Source organism: Crocodylus siamensis, chromosome 13, assembly GCF_052110815.1.
Source record: "Crocodylus siamensis isolate JL-2025a chromosome 13, ASM5211081v1, whole genome shotgun sequence".
In the NCBI taxonomy this organism is placed as follows: Eukaryota; Metazoa; Chordata; order Crocodylia; family Crocodylidae; genus Crocodylus; species Crocodylus siamensis.
Window position 1 is genome coordinate 9,267,719 of NC_143407.1, and position 19,987 is coordinate 9,287,705.

Consider the following 19,987-nt stretch of genomic DNA (forward strand, 5'->3'; position numbering starts at 1 on the left):
GAGCTCTCCAAGCTCACCAGCATGTCAGAGCTCCTGCTGCAAATGCCACAGGTGCTGTGAGCTAAGAACTCACCAGCTGGTCAGCACAGAGCCTGCCCAGAGTCCCTGCTTTCAAGCAGCTCTGAAGCTTGCTGCCGATTGCTCTTAGAGCTGCAAGCATCCTTGGGATGCTGCTCACCCTTTTTCTCCCCACGCTGCTGAAATGGGGGATGGGGAGGAGGGGCAAATTGAAGGGAAACAGCCACAAGCGCTGAACCTGCTTGAAAGCAAGGACTGGGCAGACCCTCAGCTGAGCAGCTGGTGAGCTTAAGAGAGCTCTCAGCACATGCAGGGCTCCTAGGAGCTCTGCTGACAGGCTGGTGAGCTCTGGATCTACCCTGTATGTCTTTTTGTAGAATTAGTGAAACCCTGTTTCCTCTATCAGGTCATAACCAACACTTTCACAGATCTCAAACACCACCAGAGAGGTTAAAACCCACTGCACAGCATTCCTTAAGTCTCAGTAAACACAGCACAAACTTTCTCCTTTAAGGGTGAAACAAAAAAAGTCTACTCAATAAGGCCTGTAGAGTCATGCTGCTTCCACATACTGTGGAAATATGAGACACTCTTACTAGCCCAAGGACTACTTCCAAACTGACTTTCATATGAACTCTGGAAGTGGATAAAGTTGACCAGAGCCCTTCAAGTACTCACCGACTTCAGCAGTTTGATCTCATCCAGCGCTGTTTCAGTGTAGTGCTCAGCACTCTTCACTACTTTCATTGCCACAAACCTCTTGCCCCTAAACACAAACAGAGCAAGTTTACATCAAACGGTCTCCCAATTAAAAGGGAAACAGCTGTCAGCATTCTCTCAATTCTCTTGGATCAGAATTGATTAGTTAGGATTGCTTTCTGAGTAAGAGGAAGACAAGTTCTAGTTCACTCTTGTGACAGTTGTCTTTGAGGCTCTTATGGTCTTAAGAAAAATTAACCCTTTTATAAGTGCCATACTGGGTCAGGCCAATGATCCATCTACCCCAGTGTCCTGTTTCCAACAATGGCAGAGATGGATCGCTTTAGAGGGACAGCACTTAACTGGATGTCTACAGTGTTCTACATCTCCTGTTCATTATCCTCCCTGACTTTCATCACCACTGGTTTACGGATGCCATAGGATACATCTTTGACTGTTCTGTTCTATAGTTCTAATGCCCATCAGTGTGTCTAGTCCCTTTTTGAACTTGGCTGTACCATCTGCCTCTACAGCCTCCTGTGGTAAGGAGTTCCATGGGTTAACAACACACTGTTTAAAAAAGTACTTCATCTTGCCTTTTCCATTTGTCTCAAAAACAAACAACAGCCTAACTGGCCAAAAGTGATAGGTCAGGGACAGCTGAACACAGGCATTCTTCTAATGAGATATGTACGTTATACCCATGCATAATACAATAACCTTGGTGGACAATCTATACATAACATGTTTAAAATAACAGAAGTCTGAAGAGAACAGGCAGCTTCGTATAAAGCATCTGCTAATCTACCTGAACATTACCTACTCTGAATCTTTTGTAGAAATGCCCATTAAAAATAAACCAGCCCCCACCCCCCGAACAACTTACTGAATATCCCAAGCTAGCCACACGGTGGAAAAGTGCCCCCATCCAAGCTTCCGGATGACATGGTATCGGCCGTTGAATAGATCTCCTATTTTCACTAGATGATAACCACCTGGAAGAACCAAGGGGGATATCACCACAAGAGATCAGTCAGCAATGAATGTCAGTGAGCAAACACATGGAACAGGAGCCACAATTTCATGACAACTTTTGATAAATATTTAAACATAAGGGACACTTGTGAATTTCTCTAGGGCAGTGCTTCTCAACCTTTTTCCTAGTGGGACCCATCTCTAAAGGTTCATGGCCTGTCCCAACCCACACCCGCTGGATTTTTCATTTTAATGGTGATACTTGTGGATTCTCCATTTTGCAAAGAGCTCTCTGCGGGCCTGCAGAGTTCCAGCCTGCAAGAGCTTCTTGCAAAAAGTGTGGCAAACCCTAAGCCCAGTCCTGACAGGGAGTGAGAGGGGGAAACACCACTCAGTCACCACATGGAGCCTGAGATTCAGTCAGCCAAGGCTTGCTTTCCCTCCTGGAGCCTTTGAGATAAGTGGGGTTGCTGGGGGCCCCCCTCTGGCAGGGCTGGAAGGAGTGGGGAGTGTGGGTCAGGGATGGAGGACACCAGCAAGGCTGGTTAGGGGGCGTGTGGGGCAGGTGCAGGTGACTGTTAGGACTGGTGGGGGGGGGAAGGGTTGGGGGCTGTGGAAAGAGCCAGTGGGGTGGGGTTATATAGGTGGGGGCTGAGGGAGTGGGGAGGTGTTTTCAGGAAGCCCCATGTGGAGGGCCAGCCCAGCCCGACCCAATTAAAAGGGAAATAGCTGTCAGCATTCTCTCAATTCTCTTGGATCAGAATTGATTAGTTAGGATTGCTTTCTGAGTAAGAGGAAGACAAGTTCTAGTTCACTCTTCTGACAGTTGTCTTTGAGGCTCTTATGGTCTTAAGAGCCCATGCACCATCAGGTCGGGTGGGAAGCTGCCCATGGAGGCAAGCACTCATGCACCACTGGGCCGGGCGGGCTCCGTGCCTGCATGAGTTGCTTCCTGCTGGAGTGCTGGAAGCCCCATGCAGAGGCACAGAGCCTGCCCGGCCCAATGGCATGTGGCTCCTGGTCAACACACCATCCGGCTGGGCCAGTCAGCTCCGAGACTTCACACTGGGCTTCTAGCACTCCAGTGGGAAGCCATCTATGGAGACAGAGAGCCCGCCTGGCATGATGGCGTGTGGCTCCCACTTGCAGTGCCGCGATCCACACGTGCTGGTACAGAACCAGCTTGCTTTGGTTCAAAAGCACGTGCCAGTAGGCCGGGCCATCTCCATGCCAGCACGTGCAGGTCCTGGGGCTCAGACTGGGATGCACGTCACCTGGGGCTCTGCCGGCCATGAACACCCTGAGGTCCCACTGCTGCTGAGCCACCAGCGAAACCTTCATACTCACATTCCTTTACTACCCCCCACCTGCTCACAACCCCCACCCCAACCACCCACAAAGCCCCCACACCCACCACCCCATATAACCCCCCACACCTTCACAAATCTGCTCACACCCACCTCCCAATGATACAAAGTACCTGCATATATTTCTAAAGAAGGTTCAAACAGTGTTATATTTACATTTTTTTTGCAAATTAAACTAATTAAATTTTGCATAATTTTGAGTTTTCCTGTGCATAATTCCCGGGGTGTACAGAGTCATGTCAGTAGGAGCTCTGATTTTCCATAATGAAAAAGCCAAAATCAAATGCCAAAATACAGAGGTATTTAGAATTAATTTTGTTATAGTGATTGAGGCATGGCAGGCTTCCAAATTGCTTTAACACTGTGAATATAACAAAAAAACTATTGTGTTATACAGTCACCTTTCGTTTTAATCACGGATTTTGGGGTTTTAATCAGAGAATTTGCATTTTTATCACATATTTATTTTATTGGAGAAAACCAGGATCCTTGATCATACGCCTTATGCACAAGAGGGCTAAATTAAGGTTACGTAGTTTCATAGTAGCTAGGGCCAGGAAGGACCTGATTAGATCATCTAGCCTGACCTCCTGTTACAGGCAGGAATGAATGCTGGGTTCACAAGACCCCAGACAGGTGATCACCTAACTTCCTCTTGAATTTGTCCAAGGTAGGGGCAAGGACCACCTCCCTGGGAAGTTGGTTCCAGATTCTGGCCACCCTAACTGTAAAATATTGACTTCTGATCTCTAACCTAAACCTATTCTCCATCAGCTTATTACCATTGTTCCTCATCACCCCAGGTGGTACTGGGGAGAAAAGGGCTCTTCCTATTTGCTGATTATCTCCCCTGATGCGTTTGTAGGCAGCCCCACCAGGTCCCGCCTCAGCCTCCTCTTGCTGAGGCTGAACAGGTAGGTTCAGGTCCCTCAGTCTCTCCTCAGAGGGCCTGTCCTGCTGTCCTCTCACCAAATGGGTGGCCCTCCTCTGAACTCTCTCCAAGCTGGCCACATCCTTTTCAAAGTGCTGCGCCCAGTACTGAACAAAGTACTCCAATTGAGGTCTGACCAATGTTGCATAGAAGGGGAGTATCACCTCTCTGAACCAGCTTGAGATGCATCTTTGGATGGGCGGCCACGATCTGGCATTGGCAGCTCATGTTCATCTTGGAAACAATAATGACTCCAAGATCCCTTTCTGCCTCTGTGCTTTCAAGAGGGGAACTCCCCAGCCTGTATGTATGCTGTGGATTCCTTCTCCCAAGGTACAGCACACTGCATTTGTCTACGTTAAACCTCATCCTATTCTCATCTGCCCACTTTTGTAGTCTGTCTAAATCTTGTTGCAGGCTCTCTCTCCCTTCCAGTGTGTCCACCTTGCTCCACATCTTAGTGTCATCAGCAAACTTGCTTTCCACCCCCTCGTCCAAGTTGCTGATGAAGATGTTAAACAGTGCGGGCCCGAGGACTGAGCCCTGGGGGACCCCACTGCTCACATCTCGCCAGGTTGAGAACAACCCATCCACCACTACTCTGGGTGCGCCTCATTCGCCAACTTTTTACCCATCCAACTGTGTAGGCATCAATGCCACAGTCACCTAATTTATTGATGAGAATAGGGTGAGGGACAGCGTTAAAGGCCTTCTTAAAATCTAGAAAGCCTACGTCCACGGTGACACCATCATCCAAGGATTTAGTTACTTGGTCATAAAAGACAATCAGGTTGGTCAGGCAGGACCTGCCTTTGATGAACCCATGCTGATTACCCCTGAGCATGATCTTCCCAGCTGGCCCCCCCACAGATGTGCTCCTTGATGATTCTCTCCAAGATCTTCCTGAGCACCAAGGTGAGGCTTATGGGCCTACAGTTATGTGGGTCCTCCTTCCTCCCTTTCTTGAAAATCGGGACATTAGCTACTTTCTAATCCTTTGGCACCTGGCCAGATGACCACAAATGCTCATACAGCTGGGCCAAGGGCTCTGCGATGACTCCTGTCAGCTCCCTCAACACCCTTGGGTGGAGAGCATCTGGACCTGCAGATTTAAAAATGTTCAGCCCTTCCAGAAGATCCCTAACTACATCTGCGCTGACCGAAGGCCTGACAGAGCTATCCCCAAGATTGTCCCTACCTCTGGTAGGAGGGATGTCTCGGTCCCTGTTCAAGAAAACAGAGGCAAAGCAACCGTTAAAAATATCAGCTCTCTTGCCTGGAGTAGCCACAAGATTACCACGTGAGTTTTGCAGGGGCCCTATATTGCCTGGTGCCGCCTTCTTGCTCCCAATGTACTTGAAAAAGGACTTTTTGTTGTCCTGAATCCTGGGCCTTCCTAATAGGCCTCCTACACTCCCAGGCAGAGGAGGAGGAGGAGTACTCCTCCTTGGTGATAGCTCCTCCCTTCCACTGGTTGCATGCCACCCTTTTAGTCCTCAGGCATTCCTGAATGCCCCTGCTGAGCCAAGAGGGTTTCTGAGCACTCTTACTTGCTTCTCTCAGAGACTGTTACCTTTTAGGCCTGGAGTATCGTCCCCTCAAGGTATGACCATCCCTCATAGACTCCCATCTCCTCTACCTTCTGGGCTCTCAGTGCCTCCCCCACTAATCTCTGAAGTTCACTGAAGCTGGCCCTTCTGAAGTCAAGGGCTTTAGTCCTGCTGTAAGCCCTTTACACCCTGTGCTGGACAGTGAATTCCAGCAGGTGATGATAATTATTACCCAGGTGGTCAAAGACCTGCAATCCCCTCACCAGGTCATCCCTGGTGGCCAGGATCAGGTCCAGCAAGGCATTACCTCTAGTGGGGCTGTGTACTTCCTGGATAAGGTGAAGGTCCTATAATACAGCCAGGAACCTATGTGAGCAGTCAGACCTGGCTGTCTGCTCCTCCCAGAAAATGTCTGGGTAGTTTAGGTCACCCATGATAATAACATCCCTTGACCTAACCACCTCCATAAGCTGACTGGAGAAGTCCCGGTAACACAGGACAACCTTATTTCTTTTTGTAAGTTCTGAGTGCTTGATTCTGCAATCTTGGCATTCCTTAAAAAAACAAACAAACAACCGAACTCAGACTACCTTTAAATCTTAAATGGACTATTACAAATAAATCCAACTTAAAAACATGGAACGGTTTCTACCTTTATTTACTTGGCAAGCCTCAGGCAGGGACTCTATTCCTCCCGTTTTTGATACTGACAGCATAAACTACAGGAACACACGCATGGCAGTTTACTGCACCTACTGTTGCCAAGTATGCTACTGTATTTTATACCACTGTGACTAACCCAGGACAATCCATGCAATTTAGGCATCCTGTTTCAAGCACTTACAGTGAATCATATCCACAACATTTATGCTGTGAAGTCTACAAATTACTCTACCCGATCCAAAATGCCATGTCAAATTGGTTTGGGCCCACCTGGACTGAATCCAGACCAACATAGCTGTCACTTGCCTGCCTGGTACCAACATGCCTATCCACTGGGGCTCCATACCCTGAATTTTGCCCCTGCACACCCTCCAAACTCCTGGCCCCTCTAGGAGCCCTGCAGCTGAGATAACACGATATCATGGGTCAGATTCAGTACACAAGCCATGTTTGACAGCCATGGTCTACGTGACCACTTTACCACAGCAGGAAGTAGCACAGTAGCTAGAATGGCTTACAGAAAAAACAAGTTAACAGTTATGTGGAATTACATGAACTACTGGTACTAACTGTGTGAGAAAGCATGGTGTTACAGATATGTTAAAAGGTTTCTGAGTCTAAGGCAGGGAGCTTTTCAAAAGCACAAGTGGGAAGTAGGTGCCAAATACAACTGAAATGCAGAGATAGTTAAACACTCATGTTCTCTTCAAATGTCAGAAAGCCTGTCTCTTCAGAAGTTAGTAGCCTCTTACATTCTGTAGTACAGACAAAAGACAAGTACTTCCTGATATGATTAAACAATTATTTTAAAAAACAAAAAGCACTTAGGAGTCCTTGATAGGTAGAGACTTCAAAATCACCTTCAACAGAAGGGGGAAAAGACTACTGTAGATGCATGGCTTTAACTTCTTAATACAACTCTAAAAAAGGAACTATAAGCAGGTATCTGTCCTAGAAACTAGATTATTCCTTTCCTCCTACCTCCAGCTGATAAAGCTGAGGCAATTTCTAGGGAAAACTGAGACAATTCTCTACCAGAGGAGGAAAGAAGTTGGCAGGTTTGTCAAATTAGTGCCCCACTAATACTGAAATGTGGAGATTTGGAGTCCTTCTCCATCTTAAAACACTGATTCTCAACCTGGGTTCAATGAAATCCTTAAAACGATCTCATGGTATATACCTTCGTGATTCACAAGACAAACTCGGAGATCTCACATAGGAGCCCAAAGTGTCAAAACACTCGGATCTGCTGGGGCCCCAGCTCTTCACAACAGAAAAAATGCTCTATTGTTCTTCAGCAACAGAAAAATAAGTGACAGCTAAGAACTGGCATTTTCCAAGGGATGCCTTGAGTCTTGAAAGGCTGAGAACCACTGTCTTAAAAGGGAAGTTTCAACTTGATCATGCTTTGTTTTATACACAGAGCAGACCTTGTCTCAAGTAAAGAAAAGCAGACTGTGTGACTTAAAACAAAGTCCATCAAACAAATAACGCCTCAATCCAGGTAAGCAGATAATAGCTTCTCCCCATTCTCATTTTAACAAAGTCTCTTCAAACACCAGGCAAACGTATACTACATTTTCTCCTTTGCATCTTAGACTTGAAAACATTTCAGGTTAGACACTCCATAGCTTTAAAGCCCAGAGCATAAAGGCTGAAGGCTTTGTAAGGGAGCAGGAAGGATAACAGGCAGGAAAAAGCTAAAAACCTGTTTAGTGTTATTTTTAACACAAGGCAAAGCCCTCACCTTTACAGTAATCATTTGGATCCTCCTGTTCATCATCGTCTGATCCCAGAATTTCCTCCTCTTGCTCAGGGAGATCATTCTCTGAATGAGCAGCAGGACCTCGGTGCTGAGTTTCAGGTCTGTGGGAGAACACACATATGTAAAGTGCATGCACATTAAGGTCATTTCATTTCAGCTACTTTCATTTTACTCAATGCAAGGGACTGAGAAGCATATTTGTCTTCAGAAAACCTACTTTCACGTTTAAAAGTTTTTACTCCCAGGCCAGTAGTGTCAGGAGGGGTATAAAAGAGCTCTTTGCTTTTCAGATATACTTGATCTGAGCCTTCAAGAGGCTGAGGAAAAAGCACATACACACTCTATAATGAGCGAATACTCACTTAATCCCGTTGCTACATTACTGCCCTTTGAAGCTCCCCCACCACTTGAATCTTGGGGTCCTTTTCATGCTAAATTAGTGATTCTCAACAAGGGCCCTACATGAACCTTTTAAGGATGTCATGCAATATTAGTCATGCCAAGACCTACACAATTCATAAGATTAACCAAAGATTTAAAACAGAAATCCATAACATCAAAAACATTCTGACCTGTTGTGGACTTCGTCCTTTGTAAGCAAAGAGTTGCTTTACTACTTTTCTATTGTCAAAAAAACCAAACTCCAATAACAAAAGAGGAAAACTCAGAAAATGTTAGCTTTTGAGTACTTTATTCTGAAAAGGCTGAGAAACATTGTGCCAAATAGTTTAAAGCAATAAGGGGGGGTTTTTTTGGCAATTTATATTCCAAAGCATTACCTATATTAAACCTGTGGACTCTAAACCAATGTTTTTGATCACTTATGACTCACCATGCTTGGTAACTGAATCAACAAGCCTAGAGGCTGCAGAGAATATGCAATGAAATGTCTTTGAAATTACAGTTCCTCTTCAATCAAGGAGACTTCCTATTTGTTACCAGGGGTTATAATGACATTTTTAAACAGAGCTTAGAGGTAAAAGGCTAAAATTAGCATGAATTTGTAAGAACAAAGGAATTAAACTAATTTCTTTGGAACCAAGTGGTTGCCATTTCAGAGCTTCCATCCCTCAACACAGAGGAATACGGAATAGTTAATATTCCTTCAGCAACTAACACCTTAGAAGTCTGAAAATGAAAATGCATTTAATTTTGTCTATGTAACCAAGTTTGAGACAATTACTGATAAGACTGGACTAGTTGGTATCGCCTTCTGGCTCTTATGCAGCATTTGGTCTCCAAATGCTAGAGGATGCTGAAATGTCCCCAAATTCCTAATCTGCAATGTAAAAAGTAAAATCAGATGACAGCATCCCTCTAAAGGATAATACCTTCTAAATTCAGGGATATCCAAGGGGAATAAGGAAACATTGTCCTGAATCCAATTTCCGTTTCTTTTCCCCATGTCTCTGGGACACTGGCATTCAGTTTATGAGGATCAGCAGGGAGGGCTTCACTCCTTGGTGCGTGCTGGGAAACTTTTGTCAGCTGCATTAACTTTGCCACTACCAGCAGCAGTTCTAAAAAGGCAGGACCTCCCATCACTTAAAGCAAATACATTTCTCTTCAACAAACCTAAGAACACTTACAAGGCCAGTCAACCCCCTTCAGAGCAAGTTGTTACCAATGCTTTTAAAAGCTATTGGATTTACCCAAAGAACCGTCTGCCTTTGTCGAAAAAGTCACTTATATGCATGTCTACAGTTTCTCACATCAATGATTTAATAGCAAAGAGCTGCATTCTTCTCTCAACACTAAATTTTCAATTAAAAAAAAGAAAAAAAAGAAAAGAAAATCAGCACTGTACTGGGTGCACAGGGCCCACAGAGGCAGTGCAAGGCCAAACTCCAGCTAGGGCCAAATAAAGCCAATTATCTAAACAAGTAGCCAGATCACATTAATAAATTACCTTTTCATGGTATTTTAACAAAAGCTTCAGTAATTTACAGAGTCTTCTAGTCAGTGCAAATTAGGGGCAATACAGAGCTTCCACTATTGTTCTCATAAGGCAGTAGTTATACTTGGTGCTTCCCACCCACCTTCGTTACAATTCTATTCCCACTTTGCTCAAGGAAAGAATGATTTGCATGGCAAGTGCTGGTTATGTTGTCAATAGGTGGGTTAGTAGGTGTTGACTCCTTCCTGTCATTTCAACAGCACAAAATTGAGTTGTAGGAGTCACACTGTGATAGCACTGCCTATTACAAGGTCATGATACATTTTTAAATTTTTTTATTTTTTTGCTTTTGGTAGTCATTCAGGAGATTTAAAGGCAGATTTGATGCTTCCCCAAGACCACAGTTTATTGGAGAATTTCAACCCTTTACCATACGTAGGATACAGGAGGAGCTACTCTTTTGTCCTAGAGAAAAGTCTAAATTTGAACTACATTCTGGAGCTTAATTTCACCAACACAGAGTTAGGTCTTACTAGGCCAGAATGCTCAATCCCTGGCCTGTGGGCCAGATCCCCACAGGTCTAGAAATTTGGCAGTGGGGAAGAGGTGGCAGTAATTGTAGTTCCTTTGCTGAGTATGGGGAGCCCTGTGATCTGTATAACTTAGTCCTATGCACTATACTGGATTCACAGGGCACATAGAGGCAGTGCAAGGCCAAACTCCAGCTAGCTAGGATGGGTGGAAGCAGTGAAGGGCCATATCCTAGTGCTCAGGGCCTAATCTAGCACATGGACTGGCACCATGCCATTCATCCAGCCCACAGGGGCATAAACTAGAGCATCAATGTACTAGATGAACACATCTCAACTAGGGTGCTGCAGCACTTGGGGGTGCAGTGAGATCCTTGTAAGGAAGCAAAAGATGCAATGCAATATTAGCTCTGTTAGTAGAGGTACACCAATATACTGGTGGCATATCAGATCAGCACCAATAAAAGGAAAATTAACATTATTGGTCACTGGCTTTTTTTGGCCACTGTAGTTGATAATGTCACCGATAAATGGTGTGTGCCTACGCACAGCTGCCATGCATGTGGCCAGCAATGCAGCTGAGCAGCTTGGAAAGCAGCATCCAGCCAGTAAATCTGTGGGTAGGAAGGGCCGTGTGTGTATGCATATGGGGGGGGGAGGCGGCGGCGGCGGCGGGTGGCAGATCAAGGGCCCCATGGGGAGGAAGGAGGGTGTGGGTCAGAGACAGGTGCTGCCTAGCCAGGGTAGTGAATGGGACCCCAGTGCTGGAAGTGGGAGGGAGCTGCAGGCAGTTCATTTGGGGGGCACAGGGGGCTGGAGAGGGGGCGCAGGGAGTGTGGGCAGCTTCCTGCCACTGTGCACACTCCCAGGGGAGGCATGTGCACACCTGGATTAGTGCGTGGAACAAGGGAAGGGAAGAAAAGTGCAGTGTCCCAAACAGGGGCAGTGCTGGGAGGGGTTATGGGAAGCTAATACCACCCCATAATTCCCTGTAGCCCATCCAGAGCCAACCCCCCTGTGCTGCTGCCATTCACCTGCCCTGCGCAGCTGAGCCCCCCTCCATCCCCACCCTACCCGGCAAGAGGCTGACACAGCCCCTGGCCCTGAGGCCACAGTGGGCAGCCTGCCCCTTGTCCCGTGCATAAGTTGGGGGGGCCGGCACATGACCCCCCATGTCTCCCCCAGAGGTGTGTGCAGCAGCAGGGAGCTGCCCACAATCCTGTACACCCCCCACACAAGTCACCCGCAGTTCCATCCCACTCCCAGCCCCGGGCTCCCAGTCGCTGCCCTGGCTGGGCAACGCCTGCCCCTGCCCCACTCCCTCCCTCACTGTGGGGGCCTCAATCTGCAACGCTCCCTCCCTTCCCCCTCCCACAGACTTACCAGCCAGATGCTGTTCTCCAAGCTGCTGGGCTGCATTCCTGTAAATCGGTTATTGGGTTGATATTGGCCGACAGCTGGTTAATAATCAGCTATCAGTATCAGCCAAAAAACTCTCCATCAGTGCAGCCCTAATTGTTAGGTGGGCAAACACCTATGTTCAAGTTACAAGATAAACCCAGAGATTTCAAATAGGAATCCATAATGTCAAAAGCATTCTCACTTGATGTGGTCTTCCTATGCTTTTTCTCTATGCTGAATTCTTTGCAACACAAAAAACTGCTCTATTATTTTTCCATCGTTAAGAAATGAGTGAACGCTAACAGCTGGCATTTTGAGGGGTGCTTTAAGTCTACCCCAGTTAAGAACCACTTTATTAGACAGATGTGTGAAGCTCTGTCTTGAGATAAATTTGGGGGCTTTTTGTTGTTGCTGCTGCTGAGGTTATAATGAGGTCTATTGCTTTTAAAATTCATAAGACAAGTAATACTCATCAACAGTCCTCACACCGTACACCAGAAACCTTTGCAGGAAACACAATACACTGTCAATGCTAGTGGGACATCAATGACACTGTAGTTTGAAACTGTTCAAGATTCTTGGGAGATTTTCCGACCAGCTAAGCTAAACGCCCCCCTCCCCCGCCCCCAAAAAACACAAAACAAAACACACAAACCCTCTGAGCAAGTCTTTGCACCCTGAATAGCTGCTTCAAGTTTTGTTCACAACTTGATTTCAAAAGAAATGTGACCGTTTTTATTGCTGGTAGCAAACAGAGGACAAAAATCCTACCACACACCAACACATTGTGTTTAAAAAGCAGAGGGAGGGAGGGTGCCTGGAGGAAAGATTAGATCCTAAATAGCAAATTCTACAACTACAAGAGAGAGAGACAGCCAACAAAATGGGGTACTTAAAACCAAAAGCCACACCCATCACATTAAAGAGTTTGTTTTAATTCTCCACTTGATACCATCAGCCTTTTCCTTTACATAATCGAGCACTGTGTGGAATAGGAAGCAAGCCACAGGAAAATCTATTTTAAAAGTAGTCCATAACAGTGGTTTTTTCCCAGAAATTACCCATTCTGAAAAGCCTTTCTGGTACCTTCCTCGAGACAGGAAACATTCAAAGCTATTCTTTTGCAAACCACTAAAATCCCCTCCTAGAGGGAGCCAACAGGTCATGCTGTTGACAATCTGGTGTCTGACACACCCCAGTCTGCTTCTCAGATTGTCCCGCAGCTTTGAAATTCAGTCTAGCAAGGCATCTCACTTACATTATAGTCCATTATAACTCCTAATGAGGTATAAAGCAAGAGACAGCAGAAAGACATTTACAATACCATTTTAAACCAAACTCCTCTCTCCAATTCACCACCCTTTGCTCACACATTTTTGCTCTACTGCTAAAATTCATTAAAAGGCATCAGACCCCACTGAAACCTTCTTCCCCATAAAATCCTGAACCACACAAACAACAGATCTGAAGGAGAGAAACCATTAAGGTTGAAGATTAAAAAGATTAAACTCTCCATTAACCAGGAAACAAGGGTACACTACAAGAAAGAAAAAAAAGTGACACACAAAAACACAATAACTGTCTGTCTGCACCTTTCGCTCAGACAGCAGTCTACAACCAGGCACAAAGGGCTGGTGGAGACTGCAAGAAACCCATAGCTTGTGTTTAACTGAGATGGTGGGAAGCTGATAGCTGTCAGTAATACTGCAGGAAGCATATAAAGGAAAGAAACCCTGCTTGGATGATTTACTATTGAGCAGTCAAATTATAGATACTTTTTTTTTTTTTTTTTAACCATGGTACTCACACCAAAGAGTACCCTGACCATCTGAATTTTTAGTTAGCTGAGTGAAGGGACATCACAAGAATGAACTGATTTTGTAGTCTGCCTTTGAAATACTATGGCAAGATTATAAGATGATGTCAAAAAGCAATGTTTTAAGGCAAATGTGCAAGAGATTCACGGAATCCATAGCCTTCACGTAGGAGCACAAAAGTCCTTTTTCTTTAAGCCAGGCCTTAAACCTGATTCAGATAAAAAAAAGGAAAGGGGTAGCTTACCTGCATGAAGCACGGCCTCCCATTGCTAAAGGTACCCCTGAAGGTAGACCAACAGTTTTTGAAAGAGCCATTAAAAAAATCCTAGCAGATTGTTCAGGAAGCAGAAGCACACACAGTGTAGGAGGAGAACTGGCTCTTGAACGCAGCAAAGCTTTGTGCAAGAGTGAGGGAGATAAGGGACTTGCCTCCACCACCTAGCTGCAGATGCATAGCACTGCATTGCAGGTAAAGGGCCTTGCAGCATCACTGAGGGGGTTGCTCTCAGCTGATCTTTCTGCAATTTTAGTCATCCTCACGGTTGAGCATAAAAAGATTCTTCACATTCCCTTGATGTTCACTTATTTCTACAGTTCTCCCCCAAGGAAATGCTGAAATCAGTTGGATTTTCCCTTTCATCTTCCTGAACTGAAAATGCAACTCTTGATTTCATTTGCCTGTTTAAACAGATCATTAGATTTACAGCCTCCAATAAACACAAGTCTCTCAGTAACTGTTGATAGTCAATCCATTTGCTGTAGCAACTATTTGTCATACAGTAGAAAAGATGTTCAAAGTAAGATTTGGAATAACTTCAAGAAGTGCTTCTAACCAACCAAGATAGCAAAAATAACTCATTTTTATACTAAAAACCTCAGACACCAAATGGGTAAAAGGTCCACTAAGCCTTAAAATAAATAACTGAATGTAACTTTATAGCCTCAGGGATTCAGCATTTTTTGGATGCCATAGGAGTATTTCTGGCACATTTTACTTTACTGCTTTATGCAACTGAGAAGGGAAACAAGCAAGCAAGTGTGACAGTGCACAATTGTTCAGAGACCTCAAGCAATTAAGAATACTTACTGATAGAAATATTGAGAACTACACTGTGCGAATCAGATCCTACAGTTCTGTCTTAGGCAAACCTAAATTATGGGAGATCTCCTTCCAGAAGGGATGATGTTAAGCATGTAATCCCTCAATATGCAACTTAAAATGAAACATAATATCACCCACTTCAAACTCAAACCCTAATGAATTCAACACTGCATTGTTATTATTTCAAGTAAGTTACCAAAGCCAGCAGGCAACCTTTGTAAATTAGAAAAAAAAGTGGAAGTCACACTGCTATATTTTCATACAACCGCCAATAATTTGAAGGGTGTTTACTGAATATACCAAACAACTGATCTGTTAGCCTCTGCTACTCCTGGCTGACGGCAGTATCCAATATCAAACACCTCCAAGTCTTAAGTTTCTCAAAAAGTTCAGCTTTGAGCATTCGGGCTCATCGGTCTGATAAGAAGAGACGCGTGGGAAATCTTTCCCTAGTCCCCATAACACTGCTTCACTATCCTAACTGGAGAGGTGAAGATAGCCTTCAGAAACTTCTGCAGAGATTCTTTTCTTAGTCTTCTACGGCTACCAACAAACGGACAACTAGTGAAGATGTTAACATAACCTTACTTGCCTAGCTCTTCTACCTAGCAGCAGGGATGCAGCAGAGCTAGGACACTGGCTGTTGTGCAGAAACTGTCAGCCTTGGCAACCCAAGTGTATTCAATTCCTCTTTATTTCATTATCCCATCTAAAAGATCCTTTTCTGCGGCCGCAACTGTTTATTCTAGCTCCTTAAAAAGGTAGAGGAGGCATTTAAGCCAGCTAATTAAAGGGGACTGGTGCCTTTCTGCATGGCTCATGGGACAATTTTTAGATGGATTTCTGGTACTTAAAAGGGGCTGGAAGAGGAATCTAACATCTGGTGTTAGTATGTTCATTTTCAATCTGGGCACAAAAATGGACCCATCCTAACATTAAAATGGGCATGGAGGTATTGAAACCAGAGTGCCTTATCCCCAGAGAAACCACTGCATAGATACTAGAAGTCAAATAATCTGTGCTCCTCTTCCCCGCTTACGCCACATTGTCCTTCTTAATTACTCACTTTTCTAATGATTCCAGTCTACATGGTAAGGCTTACATGGACTGGTGCTACAAATTCATTCCAAGATCCTTCCAAAAGGTGATGCTGATTTCCACCTTAATCACTCTCTGAATATTTTCCTTTATTATTATGCACATCCATCACAGAAAAATGTTATAAAGTCTTCCTGCCTCTTTTCACACTGATATGTCAAGTTAAAAGTCTTTTCAGCCTCGATCTTAGAAGGCTTTTCTTCAAAAGTAACTGCAATATTGAGATCAATATCAAGACTGGCTTCTGTTATTGCCAGTCTGCAAACCATTTAAACCCAGATTTGTCAGGAAGTTGTCAAGTTTGTTTGAAGTTTCATGCTTGAATTCAGCATTGTACAAATCTGCAGAAGAGTTTTACAAATGATTTCTGGATGGAGTCCACATGAACCCTCATGCCAAAGTATTTCACTATGTGTTATTTTCCTATTTTTGAATGTTGTCATTTCTATGTTTGTCACTAATACTACACACACCCCACCATTGTGTGAGCTGAGACCTTTAAATGTTTCCCCGTTGCTACAACCTATTGCTAGGTGATTCTTGATACAGATTTGAAAAAATTGACAAATGAAGGGGCTGAAGGCTCATTATTTTCTACCTCGTGGAAAAAAGATGTATTTACCTGTAATTCTTGTTCTTAAGTATTTTGTAATTATAGGCAACTCCCCCTCCTCCACAGAGCTGAGCTAAATTTTTATTCCATCTCTCTTCTGTTCTAAAGAATTGATAGCGACAACCAACTAAAGCTGACAACTGCTGCTGTAAATTAAATTCAGAAAAATAAAGCTATGGGAGCTCTACTGTTGGGAACAGAGTCCAGGGGTGGGAAGATGGTTTAATACTAGGGCTGTGCCAAATAGCCATGTTTTGATTTGGATTTGGCTGTTTCAGAGGACAGCGATTCATTTTGGCGTTTCAGTTCACTGTCCTGTTTCATTTCTGCCAAGTCTCCTCCAAATCCATTTCGAACGAGCTGCAAGCTTTGCACAGTCCTACCGTGCCGCCGGGAGGGACTTGGGGCCGGGGTCCCAGCAGGGAGCAGGCTGGGGCCATGCGTAGCTCATCCGGGGGAGGGCCACTGCCCTCCGTGCAGGCAAGAGACCCCCCTGCATGGATCTCTGATCCCTGTCACGCCAAGTTGCGGGGCAGGGAAGCAGCGCAGGGTAGTGAGCAAGCCTGCTGGTCCCTGCCACGTGACCTGGCTCCACAGGGAGCAGAGATCTGCATTGGGAGTCTCATCGCCACCACGGCCCGCCCCATGCTACCCCAGATCTCTGCTCCCTGCACAGCCAGGTCATGCAGCAGAGACCAGCACTGCCTTGCTGAGCAACATAGCTGTGAAGAGAGCAGAGATCCGCACTGGGGGTCTCCTGGCTGCCTGCCCAGTGCAGCCCCCTGTCACTGCAGTGTATAGCTGTTTCCCTGCAAGCCCAGCTACAAAACATTTCAAATATGTTTCGGAGCCCTCCATTTCAATTCAGATTTGGTGTTTCAGGCGCTGAAACTGCTTGAAACTCCTCCAAAATGAAACGGCTGCCAAAATTCTGCCCAGCCCCATTTAATACTTAGTTTTTGAAAGACATACACTTATAGAAGCCAACACAAAGTACTTAACCAGCAGGTCAGTTTGAAGATAAGTGCAACTGAATCCCACTTTAAAATGGTGCTAGTATCTAAATAAAATGAGGCAATTTGAACTTTCTCATGTTCTACACACCCACTCTCCCCCACGAAGAGAATGTAACAGGTCTGTCTCTTTGTAGAGATGTTCTTTACATAAGCTGCTAGCTGCAGGAGACTGTCTTGGAAACCAAAACAGCTTAATATAACATGTCATGCTGCAGTTTGAGAATCATTTTTATACTTGAAAGAAAGTATGGTGGACAAGTCCTCACATTCTGATTCCACTTTAAACATGTTTAGAGTGCTTAGAAAAAGATTCTGTATTGATTGGTATTAACTGAAAAGGGGAAAACCAAGAAAAGGGCTTGATGCAAAGCAGAGCTTTCATGAATAAAGCTGAAGAAAAACAGTTAGAAAAAATAGTATATAATTTATCTATTTCCTTTGGAATGAGACACATGATAGCAAAGAAGCATTGGGAGACTAATTACAGATGGCATTATCAGCAGCCTAGATGAACACATCCATGATTCTCAAGCCAAAGTGTCATAGCACCCTGGGGTGACTTGAGATCCTTTCAAGGGTGCTGCAGGGCGCCACACAACACTAGCGCTGTTAGGTTTACAAACACGATGTACAAGATCAACCTATCAATTTCAAAAAAGAAACCCACAGCGGTAGCCTTTCTGAGTGCTGTGCAACACAGAAACTGCACTGTTAGCTTTCTGTAGTTAAAAAAAAAAAAAGTGAAATTAAAACCTGGCATCTTCCGAGGAGTGCCTCAAATCTAAAAAGGTTAAGAACCACTGGTCTAACTGGAAACAAATTTAAATGCATGTTTGGATTAGACCGTGAAATGGCTGAAGAAGTTTTATTAGTTTGCCGTTGGCATCTGCAATCCAACTGAATTTTCCCATGGTGTCTGGCTCTGAAATTTCAAAAGGCTCTGAAGAGTCACTTATTTAAAATGAAAATGTCTGGCAAATTGCAGCAGCTTTCAGAACAACAAAAAAGTGCCTGGGCACATTTGGAACGATTAAGATACTGGCAATGAACACACTCATCTGAAGATCTAAAGAGGCGTGAAGTATGAACACATTCAGTGCAACTCCCTCCCTTTTACAAGTGGGGTAAATTGAAGCCAGAATAAGCTAGCAGAAGTCAGGAGCAGAACTTCACTCTCAGCTTCCACCCCCATGTCCTGGCCCTTCCAGGATGCCGTATCTGCCATGTGAAAAGGTAGCTTTTAATCCAAATACCGCATTAGTCTTTAGTCAGGCTAAATCTCTCTGCAGCTATACCATTCTTTTGTTCTATGTCTGTACACAGCTTAGTGCAAGGTAGCTCTGATCCAAAACTACAGCTAGAGGCTTCTGAGGTACAAATAAGCCAAGGTTTCCCACGACTGGCAATTCTGAGACTTTTGGAAATTAGACTTCTTTAAAAATATGCTAAGCACCCACAGGTTGGTGTTCAGAAACAAGTCACCTGTGAAAATTTTTGGCAGAGCTAAGATTAGAGGCAGAGCAGAACAGACTACCAGATAGATGCAACTGATACAAAAATTTCAAGAACACAGGATTTTGCAGTCTGTACAGGTAGATATACTGCTAGAGAAAACACAACATTAAACAATAAAAAGGTATTGCAAAAAGTTAATCCCTTATTCATTTTTTTTGTTTGTTTTTACAAAAAGGACAACTCAAATTAACCAGATGCACTGAGAACTAGAAAAAAATACTTCTGATGACATTCGACAACAGGGATGACCAAACCATGGCACACATGCTTTAAGTGGCATGGGCAGCTGCTGTGTGCAGCACACAAGCCCCGGGTTTTTGGTAAAGGGAAGTGCGAAAACAGGGGAGGGGGCTCAAGCCTCCAGCCACAGCAGAGCAGAGTGGGAGCAGGACACTGCTGCAAGAGGTATCAGGTATTGTTGCCAAGAGCCAGGTTAAACCTTTCCAGGCCCCGTAGTGGTCACTTAATTTAGGGCCTTGCATCCTTGCTTGCCATATAATACTGCAGCAGTTGTGGAGACAGAGAAGAGTTCAACTGGCTCATGTTGGGGATACTTCTCTGAGCAGCATCCTGCTCCTGCTCCGCCAGGGGCAAGACCTGCCTCCATTCTGGCACCCCTCAGTGCAGACTATCAGATATACTTGGGGAGCAGGGGAAGGGAGGGAGGGCAGGGATCACAGCAGCACTTTGGGATGGGGCAGGGCTTAACTTGTGGCACACCTGGCAAAAAGCCTGGCCACCACTGCTCTATGTGCTATAGGAATACACATTATGTACTGTAGCTATCCAGTTACCCTTAACTTTGCAGTTATTCATGTTTGATGAAATCAAAACTTCCTGATTCAGGGCGTGGGCAATTCAACCACCATCACTGTGCACAAAGCAATGAATGAAAGCCTTTGTGTATTAGTCTGCTTTCTCTGGAACATCAGGTACACAATTGCTGGAAGAAGGGTATCAGACTTGATGAACCAGTAGCCTTATCTACTACGAGAAAGCCAGCAAGCTACTTGATATTTGGGCACTGTTC

The 19,987-nt window shown here is 44.7% G+C and overlaps 1 protein-coding gene across 2 annotated transcripts in view; it reads right to left on the reverse strand.

Annotated features, from left to right (window-relative positions):
• The window catches only part of SRPK1 (SRSF protein kinase 1), a 48,964-nt gene that overhangs the window by 20,996 nt on the left and 7,981 nt on the right, over positions 1-19,987 (reverse strand). For both annotated transcript variants that reach the window (XM_090025100.1, XM_090025099.1), the window contains 3 exons: positions 7,951-8,069; positions 1,604-1,712; positions 697-784 (listed from right to left, as the gene is read on the reverse strand). In XM_090025100.1, coding sequence (XP_089881226.1) covers positions 697-784; positions 1,604-1,712; positions 7,951-8,069 — 316 coding nt within the window. The remainder of the gene's footprint in view (positions 1-696; positions 785-1,603; positions 1,713-7,950; positions 8,070-19,987) is intronic.